At 39.5% G+C, this 13,709-nt stretch overlaps 1 protein-coding gene across 1 annotated transcript; it reads right to left on the bottom strand.

Moving 5' to 3' along the window:
• Positions 1–6,356: 6,356 nt before the first annotated feature.
• On the bottom strand, positions 6,357–13,532 carry tm2d2 (TM2 domain containing 2). Its single transcript, XM_088301615.1, has 4 exons — positions 13,149–13,532; positions 12,753–12,840; positions 8,203–8,318; positions 6,357–7,760 (listed from the first exon to the last, which is right to left on the bottom strand). The coding sequence occupies exons 1-4, from the start codon at positions 13,412–13,414 to the stop codon at positions 7,547–7,549; spliced, it is 684 nt and encodes a 227-aa protein (XP_088157741.1). The 5' UTR covers positions 13,415–13,532; the 3' UTR covers positions 6,357–7,546.
• Positions 13,533–13,709: the final 177 nt, after the last annotated feature.

The raw sequence follows: 13,709 nt of genomic DNA, 5'->3' as shown, positions 1-13,709 counted from the left end.
TGAGTGTGAATGGTTGTTTGTTTAATTTGAGTTAAAAAGATGACAATGCCTAAGAATGAAATGTTCAAATCAAAGAAACGAAATAAATTACATTTGTTTAAAAATCAGCTGGAGCGGCACGGTGACCGACTGGTTAGCACGATGGCCTCACAGTGAGAGACAGCATCGGGCGTGGGTTCGATCCCGGCTCCGGCCATCCTGTGTGGAGTTTGCATGTTCTCCTCCGGGTTATCTGGTTTCCTCCCACATTCCAAAAACATGCATGGCAGGCCGATTGAACACTCTAAATTGCCCCTTGGTATGAGTGTGAGCGCGGATGCTTGTTTGTCTCTGTGTGCCCTGCAATTGGTTGGCAACCAGTTAAGATCCTCCACGACCAAGATTCCCACGTTGCCGTCGTGTGGAGGCTTGAGCGGCTCCCTGGAGTGCAGCTAGCACTCTGGGGGCCTGACTAAGAGGAATCTCACCCTGGTGGTCGAACCAAGCGTTAAAACTTGCTCTCGACTACACACCTCAAAAATGGAAATGGCAGGGATGAGACAGGAGGTGTGAAAACCACACGAAACTACTACTACTACCAGTTAAGATGTCCCCCGCCTACTGCCCAAAGACAGCTGGGATAGGCTCCAGCACCCCCCGCGACCCTAGTGAGGAGAAGTGGTACAGATGATGGATGGATGGATAATAATGAGCTGTGTTACATTCTACTTTATGAGTGAGAGAGCATTTGTGGTATGACAAAAGGTTTCAGTGTACACAAGGCAAAAAAGGTTGGCAACCACTGCTCCATATGACAGGAAGGTACAGCTCTACCCAGATCATGCTCTGCTCATTTTTTAAACCCTTTAGAAAAAACAACAGTGCCATCTAGAGGACTCAAAAATACAACAACTGGTTCATGAAGCAAATTTGAAGCTTCATTTTCCCATCACTACTTGTCAGCACTTTACCAAACTGACAATCTAACTCTTAAGGAAATTTGACCTTATTATTTTTTTTAAACAATGCTTTTATTTGAAGCAAACAGCATTTAAACAAGTCGCTGAAGCCAAGCAACAAGTGTTTTACTCCATCGGTCATACTTTCAATGGACCTTCAAACTTTCAGATATGGTTTGTCTTTTAGCTTTAATGTTCAATCATCCATTTTCTACTGTATATCCTGTTCAGGGTAACAGGAGAGTCGGAGGTGAAAGGTGGGCCTACATTTGCCAGGCTGCGTACAAACCTGACCAATCACGGGGGATTTTAACTCGCAAGTATGAAAGATGTTTCAGTGGTTGTTCCGAATGGTTTTCCCGGGTTTGCTGGGAGTACATACCATCATATGTAACAACAAGACAAAACTGGTTGTGGTTTGAAGTTTGTTGTATGAGAATGAAATTACAATAAAGCCATGATCAAGAAGATTGACATAGCATACACAGGCCAATGTTAATTCCTGTTTTCACTCTGCTCTGACAGTCTTCTTCTTTTCCTTTGAGGGGTTACCACAAAATGTCATCCTTTTCCGTTGAAGTCTATCTTCGTCATCCTCTTCTGTAACATTGACTACCTTCATGTCTCCCCTCACGTCATCCACCAACCTCTTTGGTCTTCCTCTTGCTTTCTTTACCGGCAGCACCATACTCATCGACCTTCTACAGGTATGATTGTATCTGGACGTTTTCAAACCATGTAAGTCGGCTCGCTCTAACCTTTCCCTCAAAACATTTTCCCACATAACCTTGGCTGTCCGTTTGATGAGCTCATTTCTAATCCTGGCCATCCAAGAACCCTTCAGCATCTTCATTTCCAAAACCTTAAACTCTGCTTTCTGTTGATTCTTCAGTGCCACTGTTTGTAATCCGTGCATCATTACCTGTTTATAAACTTTCCCCTTTATCCAAGCAGAGACTCTTCGATCACGTAACACCCAGCTCTGGCAGTATTATTCTAAATTCTACTGTGTTCTCTTCCTGCCAGGCAACTTGCCGCCAGCAGCTACCGTCAAAGTCTTTTAATCAGGCAAAGAAAATGGGGCATATATTCCATGGAGAAAGACATTTAGAGGCCACCAAATTTAGAGCATGGCTTACATGCTCAATTTGTTGATTCTCATCCACTTGGGAGATATTTGCTTCTGAGGAGTAAAATTATAGTTAATTCATTTTTGTTGAAAGCCCTTGCAGAAGTTTTTTTTATTAAATATTTTGTCACACATACAAAGCCAGCTGATTGTATCGGACAGCAACGACTAGTTAATATCATGTAAGGCAAACAAGAACTGCCATTGACTGCTAAAGAGGTAGAAGAATAGCTTTTTTTTTTTACAGCTTAGGAGGTGAGTGCTGCATAACGCTTCTGCATTACATTCAGGATATAGGTTTTTTTTATTTATTCTTTTTAAGCTTGCCTCAAAGGCAGAATTTGTCTTGACATAAAACTCCATTCACTGGGAGATGTGGCTACATTTAGTCGACCATTTTAAAGAAATAAACGTTCAGCCTGGATGTGACAAAGTCAGGCTTAGTTTATTTTGCTGCACCAAATACATCCACAGTAACAATTCCAATGAATGAATGATTAGTACTAAATAAACCAAAACCCATAATCCAGCCCCCAAAAACAACAAAACTAAACTCGCAACCCTGGTGTGTGCAGCAGAAGGAAGAATGAGTGTGCATGAGAGTGTGTGAGCGTGCACGAGAATATGATTGACACACTAATTGGTCAGGCCTTGAGTCACAACAGTCTGTCATTGGCCGGTTGTGTCACGCCATGACATATTTTTAAGTAATTAGCAAAACATTTAAATTTAATTATAACCAGAAGATGGAGCCACAGAGTGATGATTTTTCAAAAGATTTTTTTTTAAAATGTTTAACTGTTAGGTCATACAGTATGAATATATGACAAAAGGTGTCATACCTTTAAGATCGCTCCCATTTAGTTTTATTTTTTGTTTGGCCGTTGAAAGTACGGGGGGGATGGGACAAAGTCTCATGTCACCATTTACCAGTTTACCACAGATACATTTACCTTAAGGGCGTTGTTGGAGGACTACAGAGAAGGTCAGAAGGAGTCGCATATTTGTATTTGTAGAGCTAGAGAAAGCCAATGACAGGATACTCAGAAAGGAACTGGGATACTACGAGATGAAGTCTGGAGTGGCAGAAAATTACAGTGTCTTGAAATTGTATTTGGCCCCCTTGAACTTTTTGACCTTTTGCCACATTTCAAGTATACAATTTGCATTTTTTTGTGTGTAAAGAATCATAACCAAGCGGAACAAAATTCATACAATATTTGAAATCATCTTTTTGTAATGTAATACTGAAAACTGGAGCATGTGTTGTCCCCTTTACTTTCAGTCAGTGCCACCAACTCACTCCAGAAGTTTCCTAAGGATTTCTGAATGATCCAACGTTGACCTACATGACTGATGATAAATAGAGTCCACCTGTGTATAATCAATCTATTATCTAGTATAAATGCACCTTATCTGTGATGGTCGGCTTAAAGCGCAAATAGCATCACAGAGACTAAGGAAGGCACGAACGAGGCAGGTCCACTGACCGAGAGGCAGCCAAGATGCCCATGATCACTCTAGATGAACTGAAGACATCCACAAATGAGGTAGGGAAATCTGTCCGTAGGTCAACTATTAGTTAGTGATGGGCAAATTAAGCTTTTATGAAGCGCTGAACCATTTGACGCAATCGGTTCAAATGGTTTGAAGCTTCAAAGCTTCAGTGATAATGACATCTGGTGGCGAAAAACTAGAACTGCAGTCATATACTATAGAGGCTTTTCGGCAGTAAAACATTAATATCTATACGCACACGGAAACAATAATTGGATACCTAGTTATTTATACAAAAAAATATGTATTTGTGTATTGTGGCAGTTTTTGAGTCAATAAAAAATCCCCATACCTTGTTTAATGTCCAGCTAAGTAATGCGAATGGCATTTCATTATTTTTTCCTGACGTCTTAACAAAACAAAAGTGTGAAACAATGTTACGCTAAGAAACCACGACTCATACGTTCACACACTAAAGGATACCAATTTCTACATACATAAATTAACAAAAACTATGGCACAGGAAAAGTATATGTATTTCAAAAATGTATAATTAAAAATATTACTTTTTCCACAGTCTTTGGATTTATTCGTTTTTTGTTTTTTTTGTTTTTTTTTACTGACAACTTCGCGTTTTGAGAAAAATGCGCTCACGTAGCACAGATGCTAAAAATTTAAAGGGTGCGAGGCTTGCGGCGACCTCGACGCTCACTGTTACCTCGAAGAGCGGAAGTGTCTCGACTAGGCGGTCTGACGCCTTCAAAATTAGAAAATAAAATTAGAAGTGTTTTATATGACTCTTTTTTCATGTTTGTTTTTGCACCACCCATTATACAAAGTCCACTGCGGTACTGTGGCTGATTTCCAGCAGTCACTGTACTTAAATATAATGTTCAATGGTCAAATTCATTTTATGAATTTTATTAAACCTTAAAATACGTATGCACGTCTACTTGTCTAGCTTCAAAACATGTATATGAATATATCGACAGTTATTTTTAGGTTACTTTGTAAAATTGGCTTGCATTAAAAATGTGACTCGGGCTAATTCTACTTTAAAACCATACATTTAAGTATTTGTATACCTGACATGCTTACGTTCAATGAATACACTTAATTTGAAAACTAAAAGCTGCCGAGAAGTACTAACGCTCATCGTATTTGAGCGTCGGGGTCGCCCCACGCCGCGCACACCCCGTTGGAGACAGTCACAGGGTTTACTAGAGTTCATTTAGAGAACGAAACGAAACAGTTATTGTTTCGGACATCACAGGTCACGTGTTTTCTCCTGACTGAGTGAGCGTCGGAACAATGTTCCGAAGCAATTTTATTTCCGGGTTTGAAGCGTGCGCCGGAGCTTCGGTTTCAGAGTGCCTATCACTACTACTGGTAGAGCACTTTACAAATTGTCTTTTATGAAAGAGTGGCAAGAAGAAAGCCATTTGTCAAAGAAATCCATAAAAAGTACCATTTTAATTTTGCCTTAAGCCACCTGGGAGACAACAAACATGGAAGAATGTGCTCTCGTCAGGTGAAACCAATACAGAACTTTTTGGGCTAAATGCAAACTTGTATGTTTGGCGAAAGAGCAACACTGCACATCAGCCTGAATACAACATCACCACTGTCAAGCATGGTGGTGGCAGCATCGTGGTCTGGGGCTGCTTTTCTTCAGCTGGGAGAGGGTGGCACCAAATGCAGGGCCATTATGGAAGAAAAACTGTTGGGAGTCTGCAGAAGATCTGAGATTGGGCTGTCTGTTTACCTCCCAAAGAGACAATGATCCCAAACACACGGCAAAAATCCACAATGGAATGGTTCAAAACTAAATATATCCAGGTGGTAGAATGTCCAAGTCAAAGTCCAGATCTAAATCCAATTGAGAATTTGTGGAAAGATTTGAAAACTACAGTTCACAAATGCTCTTCATCGAACTTTGCTGAGCTCAAACATTTTTGCAAGGAAGAATGGGCAAAAAAAATCTCTCTGTCTCTTGATGTTCACAAGAAGATCATGCCATACCCCAAAAGACGTGCTGCTGTAATGGCAGCAAAAGGTGGTTCTACAAAGTATTATCTTGGCGGACCAAATAATTTTGCATGCCCCACTTTTCAGTCTTAGTTGGAAAAAAAAGAAAAAAGTTTAAAACATCCTATGCATTTCATTCAATTTCACGATTCTCCCCACCCCCAATTTTTTGGGAAATCCCTTGTTTCAAGCCAGAAATGTGGCTAAGGGACAAACATGTGGTAAAGTATGATGTAGGTGTGACACAGTAGAATGAAGTGGAAGTGGGAGTGCATCAGGGATCAGCTTTGCGCCCTTTCCATTTTAAAATTGTGATAAGCTAATGGAAGAGGTTACACTGCAATCCCAAGTAAAAGCAACATAGAGATGGAGGAAGCTTTAGAAATGTATTCTCCTGAAATTCAGTAAGTGTGCAATATTGTTGTTGATATGGGTAAGGCTAAAATATCGGCATTATGCCGGGTTGATTAGTTTAAAAATAAAATTGAAGACTGTGCTTGAGAGCCCCTTTTCATGCACAAGTTGACTGGGGGTTTCTAAGGTATTTGGGAGTGTATGTTTCTTTGCGCATCCGTGTCAAGTATGACCAAAACTAGAAGCTTGTTTGGTCAAAGCAGGCAATGATGCTTTGAAGTGAGGTAGAAGAGATTTGTGACAGGGTTGGCAACAGGTTACGCCAACAGATGAAAAATCACATAACTGACCTGAATAGTCAGTTGCATGGTTTTGGACTTTGGGAAAAAAACTGGAGCACCTGCAGCGAATGGTAGAACGCCAAAACATTTAATTATAATGAGGACACAATGCATCAGACCATATTGTGATCAAGAATAAACACAAGACATTGTTGGTCTCTTATTTACATCAAAATTGAGAACACATTGTACAGAACTACATTTTTAGAGAAGATCCAATATAAAACAGCTGTTTTTTTTCCATTTACGTTGTCAACAATATATTTCATAAAGATAAATAAGTCAACATATATTACTGTATTTTTCAGAAGCGTGAAACTGCCAATGTGGAGTAAAACATTTTTTTCATCACATAAATCTCAACATCCTATGTGTCCCATGGAAAAATACATGGATAAAGCGAGAAAGTATACTAGATGGGTTTATTATTTGAAAACATTTTCTTTACCTAAACTCAGCTGGTCACATTCAGCACATCTATTATCAAATGCAGTCAACACCAACTTGTCCTACAAGCAACCACAAAAGGAGGGGGAGAAAAAAAAAACTCCATCTCCCCCTGCAGTTGTACTTGCCGCAGGGAGTCACGTTACATGAAATATATGAAAGTATTGGGAAGCTATCTGCCCGTAAGGGAAAAGGATGGCACCTTTCAGTCTTAAAACTAAAATAATGAATTTGAAGTTGTAAATGGTGTTACTTGAAGGTTGTTGTCACAGATGGGAATTTCATCTCCGCGAGCAATATTTGTATTTTCATTTGAAGGTGTAAATTTTTTAAGTCAAATACTTTACTACCACTGCAGTGTAAAAATCCCACTAGCATGCATCTTGTAGCAATGAGAATCAATTTATTCATTGTAACCAACGCAGTTGAAGGCCATCTTCGGTTGACTTGGGAATAATGTGAACATAATGTATCAAATTGTTATGAGATTAAGTTATGTTGAAATCCACACATCACAATTTTAATGTGTATTCATGTGGGTCAGTGATGCAGAAATAATGAAAGATAAGATAAGTATTTGAAATTAGAAATGATTCAATGTTTGTTCTTTTTTTGCTTGTTTCTTGACAGACGTATGCACACGATCGGCTGTTTTTCCTCATGAGAAAAGTCCAAGTCGTACAATGGTATGTTTGTTTACCCAGGTAACCTTGCTGGATCTCAGCTGAGTAGTTTGGAACCAGTCTGAAAACTCATTTCTGTTCGCTGAAAGGTAGAGTATGTAGAACCAACTTGAGGCATTGCTCTTCTGGTCAGTAGTAAGTGCACCAGTTGCTGTAATCGCTAGGCATCAAGCCGCCAGTAATGAGCAGGATGAGGTCCACAAACCACCAGATTCCTAAACCTCCAAGTGTAAGAAGCTTTCCCACTGCCGTCCCTGTGTGGCCCAGACAAAAACGGTCGACCCCGAAACAACCAAGGAAGAAGGAGTACAGCAGAGTGGTGATGAAATAGTGTCCGGTGTATCTGTGGAAGTAAAAAACAAAAAAACAGCATCATTTAAAACCATCAACAGGGATAAATGTGACTGTATCCAGATATTATTCTGGTGGATTGATAACACTGCCAATTTGTAACTGTGGTGAAAACATCATCTCAAAAAAAAGTTGACAGAAGGCAGTTGTGCTTAACTCATTCAATACCATTGACGGATAAATACGTCAAAATCCTTTTTTTTTTTTACTAGGCTGGTCGTGAATGAGTTAAGAAAGACTGGTGATTGTTTTTGCACTCTCAACAGTTGATTGGGATTTGGAATCAGTTGGAACCAAAATAGTGTTTCTTAGAGCTTGGCGATATGTATCGTGACAACAGAAATGAGTCTATCGTGTCAAGCCACTGACATATTTTGACATAAACTGGAACCCATAATGGTACAAAGTATAAACTTGTTTATCCACCCACTTACTTGATGCAGGGTACATTCCCTCTCAAGAATTCTCTGGGCCCGGCACATTCAATATCATCAAGTGCTGTGCAGATAACGGGCGTGTGGTTCACTTCTTTCTTCGTCTGGCCTCCCCACTGAAATCAACAGAAAGGGAAACAGGTGCTGTTAATAGAAAACAATCAAACCCCATGTTTAAGTTGTGGTCAGAGGTCCATACTTATCATCATTTAATCAAATTCATCTTTATCATCATCACCGAGAGTGCCCACATAAATTAAAAAAAAAAAAACCTGGAGTATTTCTTTCTTTTAGTATTTAATTACAAAAATAAAAAAATTGTGAATATTGAAACAAAATACTACATATATACTACAATAAAATACATTAAAATAAAGAAATTCTGAACTAAATAAATGCTTGATGACTTAATTATGTTTTTGGCATTTGTGGTCTTCCATACATCAGAGGCATATTTGCAACCGGTGTTAGCAACCCAATAGAGCCTGAAGGTCTGGAGGCATCCATTATCCGTACCGCTTCTCCTCACAAGGGTCGCGGGCGGTGCCGGAGCCTATCCCAGCTGTTTTGGGGCAGTAGGCGGGGTACACCCTGAACTGGTTGCCAGCCAATCGCAGGGCACACATAGACAACCATCCGCACTCACACTCATACTTAAGGGCAATTTAGAGTGTCCAATCAACCTGCCATGCATGTTTTTGGAGTGTGGGAGAGAAAGAGGAAACCCACGCAGGCACGGGGAGAACATGCAAACGTCACACAGGAAGGCCAGAGCCGGAATCGAACCCTCAACCTCTGCGCTGTGGGGCCATCGTGCTAACCAGTCATCCACCACGCTGAGTCTGAAGGCATTTCACTAAAAATGCTGATCAGGAATGCCATGCAACTTCCCTTTCATGTTAGCATGATAGTGATGCGCGGAAATCTAAAAAGGAAGCATGCTGTGGCTGATTCCATTTCTGAGTTAGAAGTCTCTGAAAGCTATTTGGCGAGTAAACATTGTCATTATCCTTAGCACAGAGAGGTTATGTTTTTGATGTCATGTTTGAATAAAAAAAAATGTGGTGACACGAATATCTTTGAACTAAGGGTGCACAAAAAAAGTTTAGTGTGGCTCTCAGAGCACCAAACAAGGTTCTGGTGCTCATTTTTTTTTTACCCAATGACTGACTGGAATAACTTAAATACACATCCGAGAAAAGTCAGACCCACGGGCCACACCAGGCCCGCACACACTCTTTAGGAAGTCAAACTAAAACGTCAAGTATGTGCTGCTTTTATTTTTATATACATGAGCAGCAGCAGTGTTGTCGCTGACCATTCTAGCGGTATATTCTTTTTAAACCAGCATCAACTGTGGTCCTCCTGTTAGCAACAATCGTATTTCCTGCACAGTGGAGTGAAGAGTGGATTTTGCCCTGAACATGATTTGGGAGTCATGAGAACAGCTAATTGTGGTTTGTGCTCACAATGTCAGCACACTTTATTGTCAGGGAAGTTTCTATTAAACAAGCCTGGACAAATGAGTCAACCAGCCAAGATTGTCTTTGTGTCTCGCGCGGAGCAGCCCCCTGAAGTCAGAGGTGAAGCTCCTGCTTCCTGTTCCTGCAAGGCTTTTATTGTATCGCAGCAAAGCAATTTGAATATGCAACTCATACAGAAAAGAAACACCCCTTGCATAACGGTCAGTGTGACTTCAGTTTGCGTCCTTGGATCTCAGACACTTTTACTTCGTATCAGTCTGGAATGAGCGCCTGGCTTGTCTCTTTCTATCAGTACAGGCACTTCTGTCAATACTGGATAACAAGGGTACACTGTTCACTTGAAAATCAAATGACCTGAAAGCATAGTTTGAAACTTGATAATATGACAACCTAATTTCTTTGACATTTATTTATTAATTAATTCATTTATTTGTTTATTTAAAAAAAATACATCATTAATTCTTGTTTAACAAAATTGAGTTAACATGTTGGTATGGCCCCAGGCAACCATTTCAGTTTTTCTCATAGCAGCTTAAAAAAAAAACACTAATAGCCCACCTCTGACTAGTAATATGAAACCATTTGAGACCACGAGCTGTTTTAGCACAGTTAAGGACTGTTGCCCAGTGGCCAATCTTTTTTGCACCACAGACCACTTTCACATAATGACATATTGACAGACCGCCGAAGCTACAGCGCACTGAGATGGACACGACAGTCTCGTCGGCGTGTTCCCACGTTTAGCCACCGCCGCCACCCCTCGAATCGAGAAGCCATTTGTGTGGGAGAAGTCAATCCGGCCACTTTAACGGTCGTTCATTCTATGCAGAGTGCCGCAAAGCCAACTTCAGCATAAAAGCCTCAACTAGTACAATGATTTAGGTGGATACCTTAGTTGCCATTTATTATGAAGTCAACCCGAGGACAATTGACAATTTTCACCAGGCATCCACATCTGCACACAGCTTTTGTGGCCGCCCACAACACTGCATTATAGGGATCTAACAATACACTCAGCCCCGATTTGATTTGATTTTCAGGTCCCGATTTTGATTTGAATAGTTTTTTTTTTTTTAATTGTTGCCATGCTTGTCTCTATGCACTATTGTGGTGCTGCGGCCATCTACAAACACAATACGCATTGATGTTTAGCGCAAGCGTGTAAACACTTTGTGCATTTTAAATGGCACCAAAAACTATACACTATGCCGAGCTGCACTGGAACTATGAAACGTATAAAGTGCCTGCTATCTTTCCCTAATTTCATCCATCTGTTTGCAATGTCTTCAACATTACAAAAAATGTTTATAGCCCAAAAAGAGTGAAATGTTTACAAACACAGTGTTACCTCGATACTTTGCGGTTTGGTTATTGTGGATTCACTCTATCGCATATTTTCATTTGTGACCATAACCCTCATCTCTTGCAGTTTTACCTCGACCTGTATGTATTATGGCTAGGCGATGATTCAATATCAATATGTATCGCGATAGTCACGTGATCAATATCAATAGAAAATGCTTTCGATAAAATGTTTGCTAGAAAAAAAAAATCTGAACGCATACACCGACCACAGCATTGTGCGGGTTATAGACAGCGCGGCAGCAGCCTCCAAACATGAAGAAGCCACCTAACCAAAGAAGAAGAAGCACCCAAACAAACGAAGAAGAAGCATCCGAACGAACGACGAAGAAATTAAACCAACGGCGCGGGCGAGGGTCATACAAGGAACGAGAAAATGGCGTAACTCCATCGACTCCGTACGATAAGACATTACTCCTATCAATCCAATTAAACACCTGTGAGTACTCTGTATCTGATGTGCTAGTGCTAATGTTAGCCATGTCCAAGCCTCAGCATCGAACACTTCGTCAAAAATCAGGCAAGTAAAATATGATTGTACTCTGAGAATAATGTATTAGCTAAAGAGATGAAATAGATCTAAGATGATTGATTGACGCTAATGCATGTACTGCAAGAGAATTTTAGGTCACTACACTTACACTGTATGACCATTGAATGAAGACTAATTTAAGTGTATCAACAATATGGCTTTGCGGTGGCATCTAATGCAAATCGGAATTCACAATGAACTGGTGGAGGAGAAACTGCACATTACAATGTACACAAAAAGCAATCAGGGACAGGAAAAAAACTGAATAACTATCAACATTGAGTGATATGAAATACTAATATTGTGAAATATTTTCCAGCCATATCACTCAGCCCTAAAACGCACATTGTTTGAAAATGTGTTCATTTAATTGTTATATTAAACAGTTTATTACATTTTTTTTATAGTTGCATTGACTTCTTTTAGTCTTAATATAAAGTATTATATCGTTTAATAATTTTGTATTTATTAAAAATTTTAATGCTAATGGGGTGTCTGTAACACGGAAACCCCATTATCATAAAACATTTGAAAAGATTGCTGGACATACGCGTTTTTTACAGAACCGTGATCATATATTAAAAAAAAAAACAAAAACATAAATTCTAACTTTTTTCCACAGGTTGAAGAAAAAGACAAATTCAACCTTTTTTCCAGTGGTTTAACAGTAAAAAAAATAAATGCAATAAAAATTCTATATATAATGATATTGACCAATATTAAAGAGTTATATGATACTTTAAACATACTTTATGTCAAGATATGTCTAAAGTTATACTTTTCAGCCATATCCACCCAGCCTTATGTATTACCATAACTGCCATTATTTTTAGTTAGCACATAATGGTGATAGAAGAGCAGCCGCTTGCTCATTTTAATATGGTGCGATTTTTTTGTGATCTGAATAGTAGACTAATTGCAAAAATTATCTGAAATAATCCATTATCAAAAGTTTGTGTCAACCCTAGAATTCGCTATGAGTATAGCTGCCGACTGTTAGTTATCATGTTACTTTACAACAAATGTGGTTGCATGCATGGGTCATTGTTGTTTTTTTTTCCACTCATCGCCAATGTATAAATGAATATATTTGTTACATATGGCATTCTTTCCCATGCTGGGTGTATGTATATTTGTGAACACAATTTTAGGCTGCATGGCAAGTGACTTACTCCAACACACCCATGGCCCATCTCCAGAAAGGCGCTATGATTTCCAGCATGATCTACAGGATCCTGACAGTAGATGAACTCCTCCGGCCTTGATCAAGAAAAACACAACTGGAATTATCTTTGTGAGGAATAAAACGTGCCAATGTTTCTTGGAAAACATTTTGTACAACTGCAGAAATCATAAGTACAATGACCCAATATGTTAAAGTACATTTCAGGGGCAAACCAAAGTAAAACAATATGTATATAGGCTAATAGTTTCAACTATCCATGCATCTATAACGGTTAATTACCAACGTTACGTATTTAATGCATCTCCTGGAATGCAACGACTGCTCAAATGTGTTAGCGTTTGATCACTTGAGTTAGCACTGTAGCATTAGCGAGGCTACTTACAAATAACTGCAGAGGACGACCGGCGATACAGCCGTGTACTCAAATGCGTCTGTATAATTCGTACTCTCCACGGGTAGTTCATATTTTAGTGTTTCTGGAGTCTGCTCGGAGAAAGGAAGTCCCGTCGAACCAGAAGTAGGGGAAGCGGTAGCTACATCGGTTGTCGACGAGTTTTGGGAATGGATCCCTTCCAAACACTGTAAAAGAATGACTGAAACTAACAAGAAGAATTGCCCACATAGCAGGATGTAGCTTACGGAAATCATTATCACCGTCAATGAACAACATACACTCTGGTTAAATTGGCAGACGCAGCAAAAGACACCATAATTTAGTTCGGTGTCCGTCTACATTTGTTTGTGTACGTTTTTCTTCTTCTTTAGACGTAACTAGGACATGGCAATGCAGTTAATGTGAATTACTGCCCCCTTCTGGAGTCAATCGCCCTCTACACTTATCTCAGTCGCCGTCATTTTTTTTAATCATTTAGAATGTTACTTTTGTTTTTGTACCTAATATGTATCAAAACGAGAGCATTATAATATTACCATGTCCAGTTTC

Source organism: Idiotropiscis lumnitzeri, chromosome 1, assembly GCF_059441095.1.
Source record: "Idiotropiscis lumnitzeri isolate Australia: NSW breed Sydney's pygmy pipehorse chromosome 1, RoL_Ilum_1.0, whole genome shotgun sequence".
Taxonomy (NCBI): Eukaryota; Metazoa; Chordata; class Actinopteri; order Syngnathiformes; family Syngnathidae; genus Idiotropiscis; species Idiotropiscis lumnitzeri.
This window is presented reverse-complemented; position numbering and strand designations above follow the sequence as displayed.

What these genes read in the sequence shown, in the direction of transcription:
- tm2d2 (XM_088301615.1), bottom strand. Translation starts at nt 13,414, where the DNA reads ATGATTTCCGTAAGCTACATCCTGCTATGTGGGCAATTCTTCTTGTTA. An exon ending in GTCGTCCTCTGCAGTTATTT is followed by an intron (nt 12,841 to 13,148) that starts GTAAGTAGCCTC and finishes TTCTTGATCAAG; the next exon opens with GCCGGAGGAGTTCATCTACT. An exon ending in GGGAATGTACCCTGCATCAA is followed by an intron (nt 7,761 to 8,202) that starts GTAAGTGGGTGG and finishes TTACTTCCACAG; the next exon opens with ATACACCGGACACTATTTCA.